Consider the following 25,904-nt stretch of genomic DNA (forward strand, 5'->3'; position numbering starts at 1 on the left):
TGGTCAAGGGGAGAGTTTGGCTTAGCCCAGAGTGACAGCCACTTCATCCATAGTGGCAGGAGAAAAGGCAGAGCACAGATGTGGGCAGGTGTACAAATGTTGCAGTGGGAACTTCAGGAAGTTTTTTTGTTTTGTTTTCTCATGAAATACTGAAAGCAGAATCATCAGCCAAAAGGGAGGATGAAGATGGAGATGTTGGAGGTTTGGAGAGAGAGGAGGAAGAATGTTAGTTTTTTAGAAGAGAAGGAGAAAAATGGAAGAGAGAACTAATATGATAGTTGGAGAACAATAAAGGTCCCTTTATGTTTCATTGTCAGTCTTAGCAACGTAATTGGCATGTTTGTATGTATTTCTGTAGACCTGATTAGGAGGGGACATTTTCAAAGGCTTTAAAACTAATTTTACTTTTTTAACAGCTCAGGTTTGAGGGCAAGTTGCCTTAGCTATGTGTAGTAATCCTGCTGCCCAGCCCTGTTGTCCCCTCTTTTCTTCCTTAGTAGAAAATCAGTTTTTTTAATCTAATTTATCATCAGCGTATTTGTGGACATCATAGCTGGAATGTGTATGTCACCAGTATTTGCTTGTAGTTGCATTCAGCTGACTGTGATCATTTAAATGGCCTTTTCTTTGAACTTTGTGTTTCATAAGCTACATTAAACCCCCATCAAGGGATTAGAGAGGTTCAGTTGTGTTCAAATTTAAGAGATGAACTTACTAATTTTTATGTAGGTGTTTAGTGAAATGACATTTGTTTTACAATAAATAACAGGATCTGTTATGTTTTTCTATTGTAGGAAACTCAGCGTTTGCTGGCAGAACCAGTTCCCGGCATTAAAGCAGAACCAGATGAGAGCAACGCCCGTTATTTTCATGTGGTCATTGCTGGCCCCCAGGATTCCCCCTTTGAGGGAGGGACTTTTAAACTTGAACTATTTCTTCCAGAAGAATACCCGATGGCAGCACCTAAAGTACGTTTCATGACCAAAATTTATCATCCTAATGTAGACAAGTTGGGAAGAATATGTTTAGATATTTTGAAAGGTAAGTGTTACCTTTATCATTATATGCTATTAAGATTTCTTCATTGTCTCTTAAGCATTCCATATTGAGAATCTGCACATTGTAATCTTGCCTTATCTAAAGACCACAGAGGTCTGTGGGAGGGAAATGTAGCAGTTCTGGAGCTGTTTTTTCATGTTCAGTCATTCTGGGCCTTTTGCTTTCATAGATAAGTGGTCCCCAGCACTGCAGATCCGCACAGTTCTGCTATCGATCCAGGCTTTGTTAAGTGCTCCCAATCCAGACGACCCGTTAGCAAATGATGTAGCGGAGCAGTGGAAGACCAACGAAGCCCAAGCCATAGAAACAGGTATTTACTATTCACTCTCTCTTACACCACTTCCACTTCTCAAAACAAGTTTCTGCTGTCTCTTAAAAGACTTCTTTTAGAGTCTTAACAAGAAGAAAAATTATATTAAAAGGTATAAACAGATCCTAGTTATAATATGTAAATAAATCTCTCTTAACAAAAGATCTTCACGCCCCATTTTATGACCTACTCGGGACCCTCAAATTTAAAGTCAACATAAAATTGGTAGATCTTGGACTTCTGTGTAAGCACACCCAGTGTAACAAATACTGTGTGCCTACCATTCATCTAGCAAATACATAAAGATAATGGGAAACTAGCTGTTTTTGCAGTCCATTTGATTAAATTATACCAGTATATACAGCTGTATAGAGTTTGAAATTAATAAGCTTCTTCTACAGATTATAACAATTAGTGGAGGGCATTATGTCATTATATCAAGAAATGAAGGTGACAAAAGGAGACAATTCTTTTCATTCTGTTGAATTTTGTAGAACTCTTGGTAATTAGACATATAGACAGTCCTTGCCCTGATCCAGATTTTGGAAAATGGCATGAATATAAGAGATTATAGCATGACATTTCCCTAATTAAGTTCGTGTTTGCCTCCTTTTTATAGAGCTTGGAAAGTAATGTATTGAACTAAGTAAAATAATAATTGCATGTTTGTTTTTTGTCTGCAGCTAGAGCATGGACTAGGCTATATGCCATGAATAATATTTAAATCGGTTTGATCATCACGTGTGCATCACTTCTCCTGTTCTGCCAAGACTTCTTCCTTTTTTGTTTGCATTTAATGGACACAGTCTTAGAAACGTTACAGAATAAAAGCCCAACATCTTCAGTCCTTTGGTGATTAAATGCACATTAGCAAATCTATGTCTTGTCCTGATTCACTGTTACAAAGCATGAGCAGAGGCTAGAAGTATCATCTGGATTGTTGCGAAACGTTTAAAAGCAGTGGCCCCTCTCTGCTTTTATTCATTTCCCCCATCATGATTTAAGTATAAAGCACTGTGAATGAAGGTAGTAGTCAGGGTTAGCTGCAGGGGAATGGGTGTTTTTCTTTATTTTATTTTTTTCAGGGGGGAGGTAGTTTTAATTTTATGGGCTCCTTTCCCCCCCTTTTATGGTGATTTAATTGCATTGGTTAAAAGCAGCTAACCAGTTCTTTAGAATATGCTCTCTAGCCAAGTCTAACTTTATTTAGACGCTGTAGATGGACAAGCTTGATTGTTTGAACCAAAATGGGAACATTAAATAAATATTGCGGCCCTCACTAATAACATTGTGACTTTGCTGTCAAATGTAGAATCCTCCCTTTAAGAAAAAGCTTGTGACCATTTTGTATGGCTTGTCTGGAAACTTCTGTAAATCCTATGTTTTAGTAAAATATTTTTTTGTTATTCTACTTTGCCTTTGTACAGTTTATTTTACTGTGTTTATTTCATTTTCCCAATGTGACAATCGTATTTAAAAATTAAAACTGATGGAACATTCTGTTTTGGTCGTCACCATCTGACAAGTTGAACGGCAAGAGATGGATTATGCCAGTTTATTTTCACTGATGCGAATTTGTATTAAGATATCACTGAATGGAGTATTTTTAAGCTGGCCCTGAGCGTGCTTAAAGCATCCATATCTAACATTTTATTTTACCTCCTGGAAATTTGAAATAAATGTTTGTGTTGTCTGATTAGCTAGGTGATCATTGGTGTCTTGCCACAATGTTTGAAAATTACTGTACACGAGAGTCCCAGCAAAGCAGCGGTGTGACTGCTTTGGGCAGGGCTTTCACATGTTGTGCCACATATGTGCCCGGCATTTGAGGTATGACCCTTTTCTTAGTTCCTGTCTAAAAACTTCACGTGACCACTGATGTGTGTTAATTAGGAAACACCAATCTGATAATCATCTGGGGTGTGCTGAGCCATTTTTGAGTCTTCCTCATAGACCCCATGAGCAAATCTCGAACTGCAGCTTGCTAAGTGTCGTCGGAAAGGGTTCTTCATGTGAGAGCATCAGGTCTTCAGTTACTTACTCTCCTTTTCATCCCTCTAGTGTTTGCTGTGGGAGCTCCTTTTATTCTGTATTTTGGTATTCAGTAACTTTTTTCTGTGTTGACAGTTCCTCCCCCCACAAAACTGTTCTTTCCCACTCTCCATATCTAATTCCTGGTGGTGGTTATTTTTAAGTCATCAATGTAGCCAGTCTTAAGTATGTAAGTGTTAACCTGTGGGTTGGAACCCTTGTCTCTTGCAGTTTCAAGGTAACGGATATTGTAGCGCATATCTGAATTTCCCCTACTCTTAATCTCGTAACTTTTGGAGTTTCTTCAGAATGTGGTGTATTTTATTGTGCTCCTATGTAAGATGAAGAATTATCTATTAAAATTACATTTTCAACATAAAAAAGCTTTTGATGACTGGTAACTGGTATCCTACCAAATAAATGCATTGCTTGGAAACAAGTATAAGTTTAATTCATAATAAAATTGTTCATAACTGTAATACTGTAAATTAAAAAACTATTAACAGCAGTTGTCAGTTTTAACTATTCTTAAGCTTTCTAGAGGGTGTCCTACAACTAAGGAAACAATCTTATTCTGGGGTCAAATTAATGAGCTTCGTTTATATTACAGGTGGCACTGCTCATAAACATTCTCACAGCGATTTATAGTTACAATATTACACATTTAAATCTGTGTAAAATCTGTCTAAAATAGGACTCTGATATATACTGAGTTTGTGATAGAAATACCGAAATGGAATCATTCAGTTTTCATTTCAAATCCATGAATTCTTAATTTCATGGCATCATGTTTTTTCCTTTGTAATTTTGGTGAGTCTGCATTGTTTGGTAAAACCTGCTCTCTGTAGCAGCGGATTGAAACCGGAGTCGGAGTGCTGCTCACTGAGCTTCCATGGGAGCATGGGCTCTGGGAAAGGCCACAGCGGTGCTCGAAGCTGTGTCTGGCTTTGGGGCCTATTCTGATTGGCCCATACAATGTGGTTGGGTAAACATTTTGAATTCAGTGCCAACATTTTTTAAAATTAGGAGATTACATGAAAATCCAGAATTGTGATAATATCTGATTATCTGGCAACACAGGACACGTGACTCGCCTTTATGCGTGGCGTCTGCTGGGAGGAGCTGCGTGGTAGCCTCCCATCCTCTTCTTACCCACTGACTCTCTGCCCCCTCTCCCAGCCCACCTGCTCCTTTATGTAGTCCTGTTCCCCTGTAAGCCTTTGGGCTTGTAGTACCTAAGCTTAAGGAAACTTAATTTATTTGACAAATAAGTGTTTCATATGTGCTCAAGATCATACTGCTTGTTGGGGATGCTTAGGTGAATGAGACTTTCTTTCCCTCATAGACTTTCTAATCTAATGAAAGAGGGGACACAGACAAGACAGCAGTAGCCACTGTCTTGGAGAAGGGAAGTAAGTACTTGGCAGGGGCTGGTCTTCTGGATTCCAACCAGATGAATACCTCCAGCAGGGAGAATAGCATGGGCAAAAAACTCTGAGCCAGGAAAAGAATCTGCACATATTAATAAGTGGCTTCTTGAGAATCGACTCCACCCATTCATACCTTTTCTGAGATCCTGAGGTGTTGACAGGGACTTTGTGTTACTCGATTTTTAAATTTTGTTGTAGTCTACTTTGGTGATTTGCTTCCATAGTAGTTCTCTCAGAGGCAGCATAGCAAGGTCTTGATCTGAAGTATGTAGAACTTCAGTCTTGCTCTAGATCAACAGTATACTTTAGTACAAAAATTTAGAAGCATTTAAAAATAAGATTAAATACAAATCAGCACAAAAACCACAGGTGCTGGTTTAGCACTGTTTAAAAGCTGGAACCTCGTATTCTACAAGACATGGTAAACACAATTTTAGCTAAATGAAACTCATTGGTGTCATGGAAATTAAAGGGATTAGCTTTAGTTTTGTATGTGATGGCCCAGGAGTCTTTTGGCTACTCTAGTCACATCAATTTTGTTGGGGTAGCAAAGTTTAAAAATACAGCCTTATCTAGAGAAGCTGCTCCCCCCGCCCAAAAGAATGCCATGATTTATAGAGCAGCTAATTCATCGGTGTATTTAGGAAAAATGTAATACTTCATTGAAATGATGTATTTTGGGATCTGGGGCAACACCTCATTTAGCTGTTTAGCATGCTGCTTAGTATAAGGAATTATTTTTTAAATGATCACAAAAGCAAAACATGTTGAATGTAATGAACTATAAAGAATAAATATCTAATCTACCACCAACACTGGTGATACTTTGTTTTTTTTATCCATACCCCCTGCACTAATTTCCATTTCATCATTGAGATTGGAATTTGGGAGGATTGGTTCCAAGAGTTGGCTTTGCTGCCGCTGTTAAACATTGGGCAAGTTCCCATTGGCTGCAAAACTGGGAGTTGGACAGAAGTTTTTCCTGTTAAGCGGAGAACTCAACATGAGTTAGGGTCCTCCCTCTGGCCCCCAGTTTCACCTTTGCCACTCTTCAACTGATCTCATTTCATATGGGCCTGTGGCACTCCCAAGTGTGTGGAGACTTACTGCTAAGTGGAGTCTATTGACTTAATGTAATTTTTCAGTTATGGTTACAGAAGCATAAGTAATTGCCTGAATATTTAGACCTTGCTTATTGTCTCCAGTTGGAGCAGCAACTGAAATCCCATTATCTTTTTTTTTTTTTAAAGGTTTTATTTTTTAGAGGGGGAGGGAGAGAGGGAGAGATATCAGTACATTGATGTGAGAGAGAAACCACTGGGGGCCTAGCTGGAAACCCAGGCATGTACCCTGACTGGGAATTGAACCGGAGACCCCTGGGTTTGCAGGCTGGCACTCAACCCACTGAACCACACCACACCACACCAGCCAGAGCTGAAATCCCATTCTCTTATAAAAGTACATTTTATGGTGCTTATTAAGGAAGGAGCTTTTAATTTTTTTGTTAATTTGTATCCATGGGGCAAAATGTTTTAGAAATTATAAGACTGATAACCTCATGTTCCTACCATATAGAATAAGTAGTGTATTTACTTTTTACACACTTGATCCATTCTCACCCACCACAGTACTCCTTTTGAAATTGTTCTATTATCCAGATTAGTAAATCCCAATAATTTAAATTTCATTATAACCTAACCTAGCAAGTTCACAAAGTATTCTGGTTTACATTCGACAGTAGACTACGTAAGAGACACCAGTCAGACGTGGCTTAGACATGTTAGGTTGATTGCAGTAGATCTGAACGTGGTGCTGTTTTCCTTCAGTTTTTACAAAATCAGGACTGGGTAACCAAGGGCCGTTCTTGCAATCTGTTTTTCCCTTCTAAAACTATTTTGGGCTATGCAGGCCACAGATCTGTCTCTAGTAAATTACTCGACTCTGCTATTGTAGTGAGAAAGCATCCATAGACAATTTTAAACAAGTCTGTGCTCTAAGGCTTGAGTTTTCACATGTGACTAGGAACTTTTTAAATCACTGAATGTAAAAAAACATTCTAAGCTTTGGGGCTGTATGGTGCTAGGTTTGGCCTGTAGGTTTGGCTTCCTTTCTGCTTGTCAGTGACTCACTGCTGTAGTGTTAGAAGCAAATGTGTATTTCCCCTTTTAAAAAGCTACTCCAGTAACAATTAGTGAAACATTTGTACAGGTTTCTCTCCCCGTTGATGGTAAAATGTATTTTGATAAAAGTTATGAACAGATGGAGCTTATGTGCAGATTGAGCATTCGAGCCCCTTGTGTTCACGTAAGGTTCCTGTACGTTCCCACATTGAGAGTTTCTCAGAACATTTCATTTTAAAATCAGATTTTAAAGGAAAACCTGAAATGTGATGTATAGGCTCCTTTTTCAAAAGCAAGCCTTAACAGGTAACAGTGTAGTGTTCTGCTGTTTTAGAGCGCTGTTAAAGGACCTCCACCTGTGGCAGCATAATTCTTGGTAGTGATCTCTATTGACAAGATGACCGTAATTTAACCCCTTCATTTGTAGTTCAATTGATGTGTATAAATTCTGCAATACACACCTTTGACCATATTTTGATAGTACAACTTGAAGTGTCTCCCAGAAATGGAATTGTTCAGTGAAAGGGTTGTATTTTATGTCTATGCTAGTCCATTATGTGGATCTATTACTAGCTAACCATTACCCCTTTAGCCCAGGGCATTTTATTTTATGCCTTACCATTTTAGTTGCCTTATCTTAGTCCATAAATCTTTGTCCCCATTCCTGGTTCAATTACTTAATCAAAAGATATGTTTTTTTTGATTCACATTGATAGTCAAATATTTTGATTTCACTAATTTGATTAAGGAATGAATAAAAGTTGAGGAAATCAGTAAGATTTACAATATTTTTATACGTGTCTGGCACTGGTGTTCAATAAGAACCAGGAAATGTGATGTCCAGAGGGTGGTTTTCCATACATTGGGAAGAGTAACTTTGAGGATAATTGGTTGAAATCACATCGAATGGAGGAATTTGATTAGTTTCTGCCAAAAGACATGGAGCCTTTGAGTAAATTTGGGCCTTTGCTATAATAGTCGGCCTTAGGGCCTTCTCATTCTACTCCTAGAATTTAGCAAATGGCACTAGTCAGGAAGGTAATGAAAATAGGAAATTTAGCACCAGGGATGAGATCAGTTTTTAACCTGATATTTGGTCTACAGCTCCATATAAAATGTTAAGTATTTGGCGGTGGACTATATTTTTAAATAAAATTTTGCTTAAGATGGTGCATGTTAAGTGTAAAAGCTTGAAAGACATTATTGTGGGTGGCAGTTAAAAAAAAAAGGTGGAATATCACACACCCTTGTGAAACGTGTTACAACCAAATGGCTTAATAGTTAGAGCTTAACATTAGTCATGTACAAAATGCACAGCTAGTCATGACCTTGAATTTGTGTGCCTGTAAGTGTACCAGTATTTAAAGTTTGTCTCTCTCAGATCAGCCGTCACCTCCACAGGGTTCAGGAACTTCTGATGTGTAAACAAATGCCTACCTGTATCTCACTCCCCTAAATTTCCTTGAGGCGGAAACTTGGTTCTGTGCTATAGCGTCAGTGCAATGCAGGCATGAGGCGGATATTAAGAATTTATGACACACTGTTGACTGGAAACTCTGAAACAAAACCAGCTACACAGAAATATTCTAGCTCTAACCAATTCACATTATGCTAAGTGAAATAAGCTAGGTGGTAAAAGACAAATACCATATGATCTCACCTGTAAGTGGAACCTAATCAACAAAACAAGCAAAATAGAACCAGAGACATGGAAATAAACACACTGACAGTAACCAGAGGGAAGGGGAGTGGGAAAACAGGGAAGGTAGTCAAGGAACATGTATAAACCACCCATGGACAAAGACAAACCTGGGGGAGGGGCAGATTGAATGTGGAAGGTGGAGGTAGGTGGGGGTGGCGAGTAATGGGAGGGACCACTGTAATTGAGCAATAAAAGGAAAACATTTTAAGGCCTTGCTGGGTGGCTCAGTTGGCTGGAGTGTTTTCCTGTGTACCAAAAGGTTGTGGGTTCAATCCCTGGTGAGAGCACACACCTAGGCTGTGGTTTGACAGCCAGATAGGGGCACATACAGGAGGGGACCAGTGTTTCTCTTCCCTCTGCAAATCCATGTATTCTTGGGTAAGGATTTAAAAAAAAAATATTTTAAACTCAACAAGTGTTTAGTCTTGTCACTTGTCTACAAAAACTCTTAAAGAGACCTGTAGAGAACTCTTGTTTTGTGATGTGAAAACATTGGAAAATGCCAAGCTGTATCTTTTCCTACAATTTATATGAGATTTTAATAGAACTTTCACTTAAGGATTGTAAAGTAGGTCTTTGGTAAACAATATTTTGGGGAAATATAATGGCAGAGAGGGTACCTGTAGCCAATTACCCTTTTAGACAAACTACAATTAAAGTGATGGTAGTGTAGAAAGTATCCGTAACACCTTATAGCAAAATAAAGTTGAGAGCTCTGAAAAATTGAAATAATTTAAACAAAACCCCATCTGGGAGGGGGAACAGTGCTACATAAGACCACCACAGCGGTACACCATCATACTCTCTAATACAGGAAATAGCCACTGGGAGAGTAATGGCAACATATTATTGGTGACCCAGTTAATTCCACTGGTAATGGCCATAAAGTGTATAAATGTACTACTACTGCGATAACGTATGTGCCATCAATGGGAGAAAAATGATACTGTGGAATGCCAGACAGGTTTTCACTTGGAGATGGTCTTATGTTTAAGGGGGGAAAAAAAAAAGATAATTTATTTCCATTTTTATTTGATGTTTCCAAATATAAAAAAAGTCAAGATTCTTACACCAATTATCTCAAATGAGACCATGCAAAGCAATTCGAAGCGTATACAACAATCACCAGCCCCCTCAGTTTTGCTGCTTTATACAACTGTCGAATCAACACCGAAGAACTCAATGACACTCGTCTGGTTGGAAAATTTCATGTTTACAAAAAACAAACAAACCCCAACAACATGCAGAACAGCTGCTATTTGGTGTCTGCAAGTCAATTTACAAACTTGTTTTACTTAGGAGGCACATAGGACTGAAATTTCATCTAACTTTATCCAACGACCCCACAGACAGCACAAATGACAGTCCCAACGCTGTGTAATCTTTGGAGGGTTGAGATAGTAGACACTTTTTGTTATCTGCAGTAGATCTGCTGAGCCTGAAAATGTAGGCTTACTCTCTGAACAGAAATAAATCCTCAGGTCCCTTCCTCTAATTTTGCTAGACTGCGTTTCAGAAGAATAGTGAAGAACACCTGGTTTGAAATTCGAAGTGTAACAACTGTAAATCTGTTGCATTACACAGATTTCTGCTCGTTGCATAGACTGAAGACAGTTGGTTTGCTAACTGGCACTGAAGAAATCCCGACTTGAGTGGCACTACTTCGTCCAAATGTTTCTGACCAAAGAAAATTATACAACAATATTTATAGGCTCACTTTTAAGAGATGGCTGACATTAATACTGTACATATTTTACAGGTCAAATACAGAGTCTAAGAGTTTATAAAACAGGTTCATGCATTGTTAACTCTAAGAATATCATGTACAAGATACCCCTCCCCCCAAGTACTTGTGACAGCATTGCAGGTGGACACAGTCCTATATACAGAAACAATCCAGTTTCTCTGCTTTGTTAGGTATGTAATTTAAAGAAACGTCAGAGATCACTGAGACCAAAAACCTTAGTCCACTGAAGACTGATAGAAAGTGTCAATCTGTGGGATTTAAAATGCCAGGGTGCTTTTAAAAAACACCCTGAATACATAATCTCTGTACAAAGAAAAATACAAAAATCCTGGATGGTCACGTCTGATCACACCACATAATTTAGAATGAAATGTCACTGGTTAAATTGCTCACTCCTTTGACAGCATTAATTTGTGAACTAACGTTTTTATCTAGTTCAGCTGCACTTACGGCACAAGATCTCATTTTTGAAAGTGGCACCAAATTTCCTTAAGTGTAACAGCACTCTACTTTTAGCAGCAATTATATTTTTTAAGGTTAACAATCTGTAGAACAAATGTGTAACTACACTTACTTTCTACTTTATGTTCACCAGTCACAATATTTACAAAAGGTTAATGTCTACATACAGAATGATCTTGCCCTTCTCCCCCAACCACATCTTACTCAAAGGTTCTCCCGCTCATCTCATTTCTGGTCTGTCTGGTGGAGTACAGGAGTTTCAGACAAGGTACCTATGTATTTTAGATAGGACTCTTGATTTTAATATGTATCAAGACAAGTATAAGACAAAATAATTCTTAGTTCAGGTATATTCCAGTGCCCAGTTACTTATATGATAAACAGTACCCATCGACGATCTGTAAGAGATGACACATTCTAAAGGTGCCCTGACAATCTTAAGTCTGAACCAGCTAAACAGCAGGAAGGCCATTTTAATTGTGACGCAGTCATCACTGACTGGCATTTGAGGTCACAGGCTCCAAACCTAGGTGTGGTAATTAGTAACCAACAAGTTTAGCTGATATTTTCAAAAAGCAATTTACATTGAGGAAAATTTGGTTCTCAGGCATTCTGTGTAAAGAGAGATTATGGATAAAGGGAACTGGCAACTGGGTGTGCTAACTCAAATTCCATGAAACCAATTTCATAAGATGCTGTATTTGCTACATGCATTTTACTTACAGTACCTCCCTAAAATTGCCAACTTGGCAGAGTTAAAATTTTGTGTTAAAGGGCTATTGAGGAACAGGGGAGTTATGCTAGTGACATAACACCAGTTGTGAAAACTGAAACAAATGAGTGACAAATTCTTGAAAATAGCAAATTAGACCCTTTGTCAAAACAGTTACTGGACCATACAGAAGAAGAAATAGTCCAGGTACAGAGTTTGTGAAATAAAATTGTGACCCTATGAAACAAGTTCAGATGGTTAGATTTCTTTAATACCGAGAATGGTTTTTGTAAATTCCCACAACAGAAGGATTTGTCGACTACACTAATGCTGGGAACGAGAAAAGAATTTGGTGGTAGGCAAACACACGCACAAGGTGATCTCACAGAAACCACAGGCTGACACCAAATGGACGAGAAACTGAAAAAATGATGACCAAAATAATGGGAGGGTGAGGTGGGGTCAGGGGCACAGTTAAGGCATCTAAAAAAAATTCCACATGGCTTTGGCTTATTAAAATATTTTACACTATTAAAAAAAAGCTTTGAAAGCATCTGAAAAACATGCAAATTGTTTGAAAACCTTGCATGGCAAATTCAGACAGTTTGCAAGCGTCATTCAGATGTTTGCCAAGAAAATAAAGAAGCCTCTCCCCGTGATTCTGCACATGGTGGGAGAGGGCCTTCCTTTCCCTCTATCTGATACTAGATGGCAAGCCAGAGGTCTGCGCAGCAGTTACAAACAAGGTGTTGTTATCTGGAAGAGGAGGGACCGTGGAATTTCCATTGGACGGAGAACAGCCCAGCTTTAGTTTTTCCAGGTACTCGGCATGTACAGGCTTATGACACTGGAGAACTTTGATGGCATCTTCCACTTTGAACCACTCTCTCTTCCTTCCTAGAAAACAGGAATGACATTGGTCACTATACAATAAAATCAAGTATAAAAAGTAAGCCATACCCTCACTCTTCCTTCACAAATGATGACCATTTTTTAGAATGGCTTAGAAAACAATAATGTTGAGGAATTTTAAAATAATTCAAATGGAGATTTATCTTGATCTTCCCTTCTCTAAAAGAAAGGTAAACAAAAATAATTTATGATGCAAATTGGATACAAGTATGCACTATTTGAATTACGAGATTCAGACAGCAAAAGGAAAGGAAACTTACCTATATTAACAGAATCTTCCCAATCTTCTAATATTTCAGTGACAGTAAGAACATAAACATATGTTCTGTGCTTTCGGTCTTGGTTCTGCTTGAATACAAAAAAGAGAACATTTTAATCTACAGGAGTTAGCTGTGTACATATTTTTGAGGAGGAAAATTCAGTTGTGACATACTGCTGATCAGCATGGCCTATTTGCCAACCAAGGCAAATATACTCAGTTGTATAATCCAGCAGAAAAATGACTTTATATAAAACATTTAAAGTGGTAAAATTAGCTCCCAATACTAAACTTTTAGCACTCTGATTTTTGCCCACTAGATAAGTAACCATCATAAAGGGAATCTTAAGATTGGAACGGAATCTATATTAAAAGAACTGCTCTCCTGTCATTTCCAAAGTCCTGTTCCCTGGAGTGAATCCTGACAGCCTTTCAACACTCTGGAAAACCGCTCTCCTCAGGACCTGCGCAGCAGTTCCCAGCTAGTCCAGAACACTCCCCTTACAGGTGTGCGGACACACACAGCAGAGCCTCTTCTCAGCCTGGGCCATCCATTACACTGTCCAGGGTGAATGGTTTTTTGAGACACCAGTTCAGTTATTTAACTATTTGAAAGCTTTCAGATGAACTACACACAGCCAAGGCTGAGAGTACCTGGGTCAATTCAATTACGGGATGTTATTTTTAAGTCTTGTAGTCAAACTTGATTTTATCCATATTAAAACTGAAACCCAGTCTTGCCCCAGGTTCAAAATTAAACTCAAGTTGGTCTTAAGACAAATGGGCTCACCTTCATCTTAAAGTTAGCCTAATTTGCTGTATCTATAGTCTAAGACTACAGATAACTGCTCTAATTTTTTCCACCGCAAATAACCTGAGTAATCCACTCATTTAAACAGTGTAGTATGTTTTTGGGAAGGAATAAGAATAGCAATAAAGTAGAGGCATCTCTCATACTATTGTTCCTTATTTTTAAGAATTTGTTATCTCTATACCTGGCCAAGCAATACCTTTATTATTCTGTGTTCACAAATGCACTGAAATCAGCAGGGTGAACGAGTAGGACAATTCTACTTTTCTGTTTTATGTTCAAAGGGTAAAGTTACATTGATTACCATTTTCTCTCCAAATTCTATTATGTTAAATAAAATTTCCTCTATAAATATTAAATAGTAAGGATTTAATACTATTACCATCTCACATTATATAAGCTTTATTTATAACGTGAGAAGTTTTCTTCAAAAATCTTGTGGGCATACTGATAAATGTGCTATTTGTACCATTGGCTACTCAGAATTACAGAACACTCTCAATGTTTTTTAGTTTAACCAGGAGATGGTGCTATTTACCTAGGTAAAGCAAGTGCTGAATTCTGGGAAAGTATGAACAGTATCTTAAGAATTTTACTTTAAAAAAAACAAAGAACTTTGAACAATTATTGTATTCTGGGAATCAATTCTACCAAATGCTGTACAATCTGAACTACTTCTACATTCCTGTAAAAATGCTTAAAAATAATAAAATTCCCTCCCCACAAATTCTATTCTGCATTCAGTAATAAGGGACTTTACAGTGGAGAATTCTATGCTTTTAGCATCTTTTCTATGTATCTGAGTGTTGTATCCTCACACAGTCCTATGAGAATTGGTGATCTTTTGCTTTGTAGCAAAAAGCTCAACCAGGACTCTCCCTCCTGATTCTTAAGACTTGCTTACTGATAGTTTTAGAGGAATGTCTAATTTAAGGCTGCTGCCAGATCATCTGGCTGGTTAGGGAGGAATAATTAATTTTCTTAATCAGCAAACCAAGGATTACTTTTGTAACTCACCTCAAATATGCCCAGGAGTCTGCCTAATTTTCCTTTGACTCCAGCCTATTGAAAAAAGATAAAATGCAAACATTTTACCTTTCCATAACCAAATATGAAAATTCCTTTCTGGCTAGTTTCAACTTTTGAATCTAAAGGCAACAGGCCCTCCCATCCTAAGGCTGCCTTCTGTGACTTCTGGGTGGGGATGAGGGCTGCGCTAAGATTCACCACACCTGTGGTTTGCTACAAACTATGAATTCATTTGCTCTGCATACAATTTCCTGTTGATCAGATTTACTGTCATTTATTTTGTAAGAAAAGGCCAGGACTGACCAAAAATTAAATTTCTACATATTTGGGACAAGTTTCATGAATGAAAACAGACTTTTCTCTATGAACAATAAATACCCTATCCTATTTTCCTTTATCCACACGGCTCAGGTGTAACGTCTTCTATATGCTACCCTTCTACTGCAGTCCTCATTACGCTCTCCTAGTAAAAGAATGATCGGAACTTCAGGGTGCCCCATTCAAATCCACAATGTGAACTGAACAGACTGGCACATGCTTGTTTTCTCTATTTCAAATGTGTTCTGCCCTCGTGGAGCCACTCATTTTTCAAGACCTATCTCTATAAAACCCCCCTGACTGCACACCAATGCCCCATTAACAGCTGTACCATTCTTTTCCCATTCACACCTAACTGCTGTTCAGTAACTGTTTAGGGTACTTAGTCTATCCAGTTTTGCCTGTGGGTAAAAGCAACTTATGTATCATCAGGTGTAAGAAGACAAGCAGGCCACGGGTGCTTTTGTGCATGTGTGCACACACCACACTTTATTGAACTTTCTGAAAAAACAAGTAAAATAAAAGCAACTTGTTTCTTATCCATCTGAGGAAGAACCACAGCACATGACTGTCTGTCTCTCTGTATGTTCTTGCTCAGTGTGATACTAACCATGCTCTGGGTGCGGCCATCCTTTTACAGATCGATCGATCACTGGTCAGACTTCCTGTCTGTTATGCAATCCTATGCTCTACCATTCTGGGGGACTTCCACCTTGATTTTAGCTCTATTTTACCAGGCAGAAGAAATATCTGCTTAGCAAAATACTAGTTATAGTCATGTGCTTAAAAATGTTAAATTAGGCAATGAAAAAATCACCCATGTGACTTGCTTTCTTGCCTTCTCCTCAGTGTATGTAACAAATGCCCTATTTGTGTGTCCTGTAAAATATCAAGATGTAGTCTGTGTGAAAAGAGAAAATACAAACTACTGTTCACCTCACCTCTTCATACACCTCCCTCACAGCGGCACCGCCAGGCTCCTCCTCAGGCTCCATTCCTCCTCCCGGGACAATCCACTGGTCTGGGTACCGACTGCTGCTCACCAACAGGACCTGCAAGACCCACTGTAAACATGTACTGCCGGCCTACGCAGCACTATCCATATGAACAACACTCTCAATCCTTCACAAGATGGCAAATCTCTTCTACACTGACCCACTTTTAGATTTCACTCATATTATTGGGGGTACACATTGTACCACACAAAAAAAGGCAGTTGACAACCTTTGTTAACACTGTCTGTCTGTGAATTAAGAATTCAACAATAACACAATCTCTTCACTAAATAATTTTCACCTAATTAAATCACTTGAACTACAGATTCAATTAGTAAAACTCTAATTCTTAGATATTAACAAAGAATAAAAGCAGAGACTTAGCTTATTAGCCCCCAAGCTGTATGTACTAAGGTTTATGGTCAGATTCATTGCTCCTTAGTTACAGGATCACATCATTCTTGCAAATTTAAGGATATGTAACCATAGCAGGCCACCCTGTTCCTCCATGTATATAATGTGAGAACACTTAGAAGATAGCAGATACTGTGAGAAAGGAACAGGAAAATTAATATAAAGCCAAAGCTGGGTGCATAGAGAACTCCTGTTATCTTTATGCTTAAAGTTAGACAGAAAGAGGCACCCTTCATTTCCCAAACCTATGTAAATTAGCAAAAGTTGCTCCATATTGATACCAGGCGGCTTTAATTTATGATTTTGCAAAGGGTTGCCAAGCTGTGGCCTACTGCCTGTTTTTGTACAGTCTGTGAGTTCTAAATGGTTTTTATAGTTTAAAACTACATGAAATTAAAATTTCAGTGTTCATAAATAAAATTATGAGAGTCTAGTCACACTCATTCATGTTTTACGTATTGTCTGGGAATGTTTCTGTGCTACAACTAGAGTTGAATGGTAGTGACAAAGACTATATGGCCCAGAAAACCTAAAATGTTATCTGGTCATTTACAAAAGAAGTCTGCAGACCCCAATCAAGAAAAGCATTAAGCTCGAAATGTGCAAACACTTAAAAAAAAAAAAAAAAAAAAAAAAAGCCAACCTGTTATCACAGAGAATCCCAGAGGCTATTTTAACAGTAACTGAAACAAGTTACTCCATATCCATCTTATAAATGAAAATGTGTGGGCTAGGTTCGGCTGAAATTCACCCAAATTAAAAAGAAAAAGTCTACGATAAATAACCAAATGACATTTATGAAGATAACAGGTGCCTTAAACAACACAAACAAAAATGTCTGTAAAATTACCTTCGTATATTGCCTTCAAGTAAACGTAAACAGTTCTCACCAGATAAACCAATCAATTTAGAGCCAAGTCTAATCCCCAGTGTGGGTCCTGACTTTCTGACATGCAGGCCAGCAGGTCCATCTGCCCAGCTCCCCACCTACTCCCAGAGGAACTGCCAGCCTGAGGAGCTCACAGACAGCACAGGACCCACCTTCTACCTGAGTAAGCTGCCATGAACCCAACCTTTCCCCCTTGGAAACTTCCAGGCCAACAGTAGTTCAGCAATTCCCAGCTCTTCCCAAAACCTCTAAAGTGTGAAGTGCACGATGTGATTAATCCCTGTTCAGGCACATAACCTCAACTTGAAAAAAGGAGACACCTTTGCCTGTGGACACACCAGAGAATGGCTGAGCAGTGCTCAAGGGGTCACACATTATTTCTCTCATTCCTGATCTGCACAGGACTCTCTTGCTCCCACCGGCATCATTCCTTCGATAACTGACAGGACAGTGGGAAATCTAGGAGAAAGCACTGTGAATTAACACAATGGTGACAAGGCCTTAGCTGAAGTACTCATGGCTAATGGTGAGGGTACCACCAAGTCCAAATATAGCAATTTTGGTGAAAATAGAATGTAAGGTCTTAAACTTAAGCTTTAAGTATTTGCAAACATGGCTTACATATTAAAATTGTAAACTACAGAGCCAGAATAATCAAATCTAGCCAAGAATCTATGGTATTCAAAGGCTTCAGCCCTATATCAAGACTGGCAAATGAATGAAAGTTTTTTAAGTTAAAAACAAAAATGTTTAAGGTACATGAGCAACAAGGGAAAAGTAAGTGGTAACTACTGGTCCTGACCGCAGAATTGGAGGCCTCTTTTTCCTGGTCACTAGGTGTGGGTTACGGATAATCCGGTTTCTACTGCCTGGATGAAACGCCTACTACACACTTCTGTGCTCTGTAGGCAACTTTCTTGACTACCTTCATAAAGGCTAGCCAGTGCAAAGTACATCTTCGCTTACTAAATAGGCAGTTTCAAAACCACAGATACTCCTAACGTTTGAGTCCTGAAAAAATAAAACTCAGTGTCATGTACTAGGTTGATGACTGTCATATTCCCATTTGTCCAACACAAGAGCTAAATTACATAAGATTAATAATGTTGAAAAACCAACATTAATAATGTTGAGGTACAGGTATAGTCTGTACCTGCTTTCTGAAACACTGTAGCTTCCAGTTTAATACCAAATCTTTATCTATAGGACTTCATTAACCTTTTCCAAAGTCAGAGACACGGAAGCCCCCCCCCCCCATGGTTCATATCTCCCTTCATAAATTACTATTTAGAAAGCCCAAGAAAACAGATCTATGTAAGTTTTGGACAAATGATTTAGCTGGAACCAAGAACTTACTGTGCACTGACATTCCAAAATGATTAAATTGGATCAAACCATTAACTTGAAATGCATCTTTCCAAAAAATGATCAGTTTAAGTGAATAATTAATACCTGTATACAGAAATGATCAATGTCTGAACTACTAGCTTAAGAGATATGATAAGGAAATTTTTGCGATGGTACCAATTAGAAAACCAGAATGACTCATTAAATACTTGTCTACTCATCTTCAGTACTTAATCTGGAGTTCAAATGAGGTCATGGCACATTTGTGTGTGAGGTGGAGGGCAAGGGGAGGGTGGTGCTGAAGAGAAAGAACCAAGGGATATACTTCATAGATAAAGAGTAGACAGAACTATGGCATGGGCCTGCCAGGGCAGAAGAAATGAATCTGAGTAGCATAAGCAGAGACAAGAACAATTAAAACCCCTCCAACACACTGGAGGAACCTAAAGCTCCAGAATCACATTCCAAAGCATTATCATTCAATAGTCCTTCCTGCAAAACCATCTGAACATTTCTAGGACATCCCAAATGTACTGGGATCTATCATACAGCTTTAGCATGCTAACTAATGCTTTGAAAATGGCATTACTGAAGTAACAAAGATGGGCTATAAAAGCTTATTCAGTAAAGATATACCAACAGTTATATATATACAGCTAACAGAACCACACATGGTCTTTCATAGGTTTTAAATTCCTTTTCAGCTACCTTTCTGAATATATTAGATTTTGTACAAGGTCTGTCCAGAAGTATCCAGCTACATAATATGAAAAATAGAGACATTTGCTGAAGAAGATACAAGAACCATTGTACATATGACAATAATGCCTCAGTCCCCTTCAAAGTAGGCACCTTGGGACCTCACACAGTTCTCCTAATCGCCATCATCTGCTCCGTCGTATTTTCCTGAATCTTTTCACCGATCTGAAGTCTCTTCCCTTTCAAAGGTGATTTTAGTTTTGGGAAAAGCCAGAAGTTGCAGGGCACCAAATCTGGGCTGTAGGGGGGCTGAGTCACCTGGGTGATTTGATGTTTTGCCAAAAAACCCTGCACAAGATGTGGTGCATGAGCAGGAGCGTTGTCATGATGCAGCTGCCAATCACCAGTTGCCCACAGCTGTGGCCTTCTGAACCATCCAAGTCATTTCAGCAGAGCAATGTTTAAGCTTAACACAAAGTTTGAGGCAGATTCATTGCTCTACTTGTTCAAGTCATTCTGAATGTGACGGCCACACGGTACACATGCTCACTCAACGGTGTCTACTGCCCCCACTGACTAGTATAGTGAAGTCATTACTGTTCAAGCATGTGCATTCCCGTCCACTCTCCTTGGCTGCCAGGTTACATTAATGTCACGCAAACTATTCTTGTTGTATTAACAATGTCTGGACTTTTCCCGGTCAGACCTCCTACATCCAAAGATGATAGTCTGTTGCTTTGGTGACAAGACGGCAGAGATGGAAGTAGGCATTCAATGTTCTGGGTAAGCCAGAGCTGGGACCAAAGGAAAGATTTATATAAAGGAGGCTAGTAACCAACCAGACTGCAGAATTAGACTTGAATCACACTCAAAACCCAAAGCCAATGCTGTTAAGTGGTGAAAAGTGAAGACACTTCCCTGATCCAACCTGACTACCTCCATACAAGCATTCCTCTTACTACACTACCAGACCTTACCTCTCTTCACATGTAGTGGATAATTATCAGAATAACACACCATTTACCTGGCATTGGTGAAAGGTCATTTCTCACACTTGTCTTTTTCTTAGACACTAATGTTTTAAACATTTGGAATAGAAATACTTCTCATTTTAAGTAGTGATAGTGGAAACAGCCTTGAGTCTGTGAACTGAAATCATCTATAGTATAGATCCTATACTCTACATTGCCCAAGAAATCCTTCTCACTGGGGAGATATAAGAGCAGGTAAATTAAAAATGCTGTTCAGATTCTATGCAATTCAGTTACGTCTTCAGAGTGGAGATACATGGGGATAGTTAGTCCCTACAGCAAGTGGCCCCAAATTGCCCTTTTGTGTTTCACTTTCTACCCTCAGAATTGCCCTTGGCCAAGGCTTGCCTCTGGAACAACTAGCCACTACAGATTAACACTTCTTTCCCGGGAAAAACAAAGCTCTCCAGAGAACTTTGGAAGTGATCCCTAAATCCAAGAACGAAGAGTTTGATTTCGTGAACTGTAGCTATTTTGGCGTTATTTGGCATGTGCTTGTTCTTTCATCCCCATTATCATGAAGTAGGATTACATGAATGGTTCAACTACCTCTGCCACAGGTTAACTATTTCATAGGCATTTAGCCAAAATTGGGCCAGCAGTGTATTGGAAACACCCACTAGCATAGAGATGTTTTAAAAGATCACAGATTAAAACGATGGTTATTATATCCACTAACCAGCCACCTATTGTTATTATTAAGCTTTGGCGATATACCAATATCCCAAGAGAAAAAGCAGATGCAAATTCTAGAAGTGCCTTCCCTTGAAGGAAGTGCCTACTTGAGTGGTCTGGGACGTATAAAGGCACAAACGTAGAGGTTGGTGACTTCTCCCTGTTTCGAAAAGCCTACCTTTGGATATTTATTTCATTTTGATGAAAGTGGTCTCTGTTTGAAGCAAGTATCTTCAAGGACTTAGTTAGATCTCTGAGGAAATACAAGCCCCATAATATATTTCTAAAAAAGGAGGACCACCTGATTATTCTATGCATAAAAATGCTGGTAGAGATTTAACTGCACTAATATTTCTTATTAGAATTGTTTTTGTTTATTATAACTCTGGTTTTAGAGTTCTGTAAGTTTTGAAACTCTACTTTTCCCACCAAACCTTAGTTTAAGTGCATGAATTCGCAGAACTCAGACACTTCGTGGTTACAGACTGGGGATCCTGTAGAATATGGCCCCTGGTTCAGGGAATTTAAAAGCTATTTAGAGCAGTAAGTCAAAATGGAAGTCAGCCCTGGGTGCAGGGTGAGCCTCCTTCCCCTTCTGTGGGTCACCCGCCACAGCCATGGCCCAGGGAAGCATACTGTGTGCTCCTCTGAACAATAAACTGCTTTCTCTTAAAAAAAAAAAAAAAAAGGTCAGTTTTTAGGACTGTTTTGTCAATGTTTCTCACTCTCAACTGTGCCTGGATCTCACCCAGGATCAAGTCATTTCTGTTTCTCTCTTTAGCACACTATACTATTTTGCTGCCAGATCATTCTCAAACTTGAATATATCTAAAATCTAAATGTTACTTGTTTAAAACTGTAAGTTCCTTTCTTGCCTAGCAATTCAGGCTCATATTTAAGGTGCTCTGTTTTCAACTACTATTTGTCCCATGCTGTCCTAAGCTGCAGCCCAGCCGGACCACAGCTACAACCAAGTCTTGCTCTGTGATGCTTGCTCCTTCCTTTCCCACTCACTGAAAACCAACTCCAAACGACTCACTGACTCTTACCCCTGGAGCACCTGATGGCACTTTCACCTAACTTTTATCACTTTTTATCAGTCATTTTTCTAACTCCTGCTACAGAATATGTTCTTTAGGAGCTGACACTTTTAAATCTTTGCATCCCTGTTAAAACTATAAAACATGCAAATACATTTAAAGGAATCCACTTTTGGTTACATTTTATGAATGCGTGTCCTCTTTCATTGCACAAACACAGTATCCCAGCTACTCTGCGAGGCATGCATGAGGGCTTGTCTGGAACCCCCACTGCCAAAATCCAAAGTGGTCCCACACAGAAGTAACTAACTGATGAGAAGACAATCGAATGCATGTAGATTTAGAAAATAAAGAACCTGGGCTCAAAATGATCTGCCAGCTTCTGTGACCTTGATTAAATTACTTCTGCTGCCCAATTTCTTACTATACAAATGGTAATGTTTATTATTTAGCTCACAGGGCAAAAAAAGATAAAATGGGAAAATACATAAAACCACCCCCAAACAATACAGATTTCTTGTTACAACGACCTGTAAGGGCTACCGAGAACTCCTTCAGTACAGGAACAGCCAGATCATTGCACTGCAGAGCATTTTGAGGTCAAAGAGTAATTACTATTTTATTTTAATTTACATTCTATAAACACTTCATCCTAAAATAAAGCATACAGCCCTGGCTGGTGTGGCTCAGTGGATTAAGTACCAGCCTGCGACAAACCAAAGGGTCACTGGTTTGATTCCCAGTCAGGGCACATGCCTGGGTTGTGGGCCAGGTCCCCAGTAGGGGGCGCATGAGAGGCAATCACACATTGATGTTTCTCCCTTTCTCCCTCCCTTCCCTCTGTCTAAAAATAAATAAAATAAAGCATACCTTTCAATCTCCCAACCAGGATCTAGGTATTCTTAACCCAATACAGAGGGAATGAAATCTCACCTATTAGCTAAAGAGAGATAATACTAGGTTCAGGCTGGTTTGCATCCTATCCTTGGAAAGCTGGCAAAGTAATTTCAACAGAATGGGAAAATTCATAGCAAAACACCAAGATGTCCAGGACAGCTAACTAATAGGTTCATTCTCTAGTTATCATGGAACAGAAGGAGCCACCAGCTACACACAACTACAGAAATGAAGATGATCCTGGAGTGCTAAACCGGACATTACATGGCTATACACTGCACGGAATTCAGAGTCTTCCCTCAGAGCATATTCTCTTAACTGATAGTTACTGAGTTTGTCAACCCAGAGGTTATCAGATTTACGAAGTTTTTACATAACGGATTTATCTAACAAATCTCGCTCCTTCCTTCATCTAATGGCACTAGCCTCTTGATTCAACTAGAGGCTAGTAATTTAGCATTTATTACAGAAGTAACTTTGCAGCAAAAGAAGAACTCATTTATCTGCTAAGGCAACTTCCGAAATTCTCAGACTTTGCTTTACCATTCACACAATACAGATCATTTCAATTTCCTCCCATTTCCCATATTTTCCCTTGGGACCTTGTGTTTTACAAAGCCTGAATTCCAAGTTCACACTATATGGCAAGACTTCAAAGTCACTACTTTCAGAAAGGCCTCCAAGCTCAGACTCACAAAATCTCCCTCATTCAGCAAATAGTGTGCACCCAATTGCTGTGGGCTGGGCCCTATGCCAAGAGCCTAGCATCAGGCGCAGGGACCAGATATCCGACTCTACCACTTTTAAATTATGTCATTAATTAGTACTTTTGCCCTGCAACTGTTTCCTCACCTGTAAACCAGCACTAAGAGGATTAAACAGAACAAATTTAAACGTATTTAGGCAGTAGGGCACATATGATTACATAATAGTGAGCATTCAGATAAGATCCTTGATCGCTTTTGGCTATTATATATATTTTTTTGTATTCAAAGATTGCTTTGCCCTCATGCCCTTCCTTCAAAGACCTTCTAATCTTTTTTTTTAATACAATGCACTCAATGCTTGTTGACTTTGTTACTTTGTCAATGTTTAAAAACAGGCCCACTTCCTCTACAAAGACCAATCAATTTCTTATGAAAACTCCTTCAAAATGAAGACCCCCCCAACTAAGCACTGATCATCACGGAAAAGCTCGGTTTCTTATCAAAAAAAAAAAAAAAAAAAAAAAAAGGGACAAAACATGAGTTGGAAGAGCACCATTTTGAAGCCCTTTGAGTTGTGTTAGCATGCTAAAAACAACTGAGTGTACACTATGTCACACTCCCTCATCCTAACTACAGGTCCTAGCAATAAGGAAGCCGTTAAATTCCCGTCTCCAGCTTTAGCCCGGTACTCAGACTTTTTTTTTTTTTTTTTTGGCCGTCTAATCATTTTAAGAGTGGCAATGCTAAAACATCTTCTTTGGCTACCAATTGCCTGTTATGGCCCTAAGCAAACTTAAAGCGGTAAGAGCAATTTTCAAATTAAGTAAATGTAACTAAAATATGTAAAAACTGCTCTCCAGGGAAATCTCAAGGGCCTCACTATCAACCCAATGCAGACAGATAAATTACAGATTGACTACTTGCTCTTAGAACAAGAAAGCTCCTCTTCAGATGTCTAACCAAACACAGCAAAGCAGCTTTGATATTCTAAGAGCTAGAGATTGCTGTCTGAAAATGGCAACGTTGTCCACCTCTACTCCATCACCCTTCTGGCGTTTTTCCACTTTTCACTGATCATTTTTCTGCAGTCAGAAAACTTTAAAAAAGAGACACCCCCCCACACCCTCTAACAACAACAAAACAAGTATAATTATGACAAGTGCTTGTGAGTTAAACGAGCTGCTTAAAAGTGGGACTAAGAGAACTAGACCGAATGGGTTTTTATTTTAAATCACGGGGACTGTTTGACAAATCAGCCTAGATTTAATACGAAGCCGCGAACTGCTGTAATATAGAGAGAAAATGTAAGAGGCAGAAAGACTAGAACTGCAACACTCACGCCATTTCCACTCCCTCCCTCCATTAGCACTCAAGATTAATCTGGCTTACGCTCAGGTCGCACGTTAAGATGGTGAATGGCTACAGGCGACCTACATGGCAGTGGGCCTTCCCGGGGGCCAGAGGCGTCCCGGCCTCCGGTCCTCAAGACGTCCCAGTTGCAGAACGTTAGGCTGGGCGAGCCCCTTTGTCTCTTCTAAGAGAAAGAAAGGAGGGAGGGAGAGAGGGAGGACGGAGGGAAGGGAGGTGCGGGGAGGGGGCTAATCCATCGCTGCTCGGCAACCAGACGGAGGGTCGGGCGGGAAAAGAGACGAGGTAGGGCAAGTACCCCTACCGCCCCGGCCTGCTCCGGGGAGCCCGCGGAGGGCACAGTGAGCGCTGGCCTCCCTCACCTCGTCCTCCTGCTCGCTCCGGAAGCACAGGCACGCTGCCCGCTTCTTGAAGCCCTCGCGGTCGTAGGTCCGCGTCTGGTTGGGCTTGAACTTCATCATAGAGGCGGGCTCTTGCCGTTGCTGCTCTGGACGCCGCTGCGGTGGCCCGGCGGCCGCCACCCCGCCGGGGAGTGGGGACGAGGGCGAGTCGGGCGCAAGGGTGTCGGGAAGCGAGGCGGCGGCGCAGGGAGGAGCCGGTCAGTCCCGCAGCCGGCTGCCGCTCGGACGCGAGGCAGGGCGCGAGCGCGGGTCACTGGAGACCGAGTGTCGGGGAGGAAGCGCCGCCTCTGCCCGGGCGTCCGCCGCACTCCATGGATCCCACCGCCCGCTCGCCTCGGCTCCCTCCCGTCGTCGCCGCCGCCACCACTGGAAGTGCGAGGCTGAAGAGCGCGTCAGGAACGCTCTGCCGCGGAGACGGGCACCGACTGGGTAGCAGCACCGCCCCCTCCACCCCTATTTAAGTGGGTCCGCGCACGCTCCGCCCCCGCACTCCGGGTCCAGCGCGCGCCAACGCGCCTGCGTGCCGGAACCGTTGCGGC

The 25,904-nt window shown here is 40.0% G+C and overlaps 2 protein-coding genes across 3 annotated transcripts in view; one reads left to right on the top strand and one right to left on the bottom strand.

The window, feature by feature from the left end:
- Positions 1-2,780, top strand: part of UBE2N (ubiquitin conjugating enzyme E2 N) — a 34,817-nt gene extending 32,037 nt beyond the window's left edge. The window contains exons 2-4 of the mRNA XM_024570479.4: positions 795-1,041; positions 1,229-1,369; positions 2,053-2,780. Coding sequence (XP_024426247.1) covers positions 795-1,041; positions 1,229-1,369; positions 2,053-2,093 — 429 coding nt within the window. The 3' untranslated portion in view covers positions 2,094-2,780. The remainder of the gene's footprint in view (positions 1-794; positions 1,042-1,228; positions 1,370-2,052) is intronic.
- A 6,884-nt stretch (positions 2,781-9,664) lies between these two features.
- On the bottom strand, positions 9,665-25,808 carry NUDT4 (nudix hydrolase 4). Of its 2 annotated transcripts, none has more exons than XM_024570576.4 (5): positions 25,327-25,808; positions 15,844-15,954; positions 14,573-14,617; positions 12,746-12,833; positions 9,665-12,470 (listed from the first exon to the last, which is right to left on the bottom strand). In XM_024570576.4, exons 1-5 carry the CDS (start codon positions 25,423-25,425, stop codon positions 12,268-12,270), a joined length of 546 nt encoding a protein of 181 aa, XP_024426344.1. In that variant the 5' UTR covers positions 25,426-25,808; the 3' UTR covers positions 9,665-12,267. The 2 variants fall into 2 exon arrangements, with proteins under 2 accessions (XP_024426344.1, XP_024426407.1); XM_024570639.4 differs by having other exon boundaries at positions 12,746-12,830; positions 25,327-25,807.
- Between the last annotated feature and the right edge of the window lie 96 nt (positions 25,809-25,904).

Source organism: Desmodus rotundus, chromosome 3 (assembly GCF_022682495.2).
Source record: "Desmodus rotundus isolate HL8 chromosome 3, HLdesRot8A.1, whole genome shotgun sequence".
Taxonomy (NCBI): Eukaryota; Metazoa; Chordata; class Mammalia; order Chiroptera; family Phyllostomidae; genus Desmodus; species Desmodus rotundus.

Excerpts from the sequence above, each read along its gene's own strand:
- NUDT4 (XM_024570576.4), bottom strand. The coding sequence starts at position 25,425 with ATGATGAAGTTCAAGCCCAACCAGACGCGGACCTACGACCGCGAGGGC. Across the intron at positions 15,955-25,326 it reads GGAGCGAGCAGGAGGACGAG|GTCCTGTTGGTGAGCAGCAG; the intron begins GTGAGGGAGGCC and ends TGGGTCTTGCAG. Across the intron at positions 12,471-12,745 it reads GGAAGATTCTGTTAATATAG|GAAGGAAGAGAGAGTGGTTC; the intron begins GTAAGTTTCCTT and ends CCTGTTTTCTAG.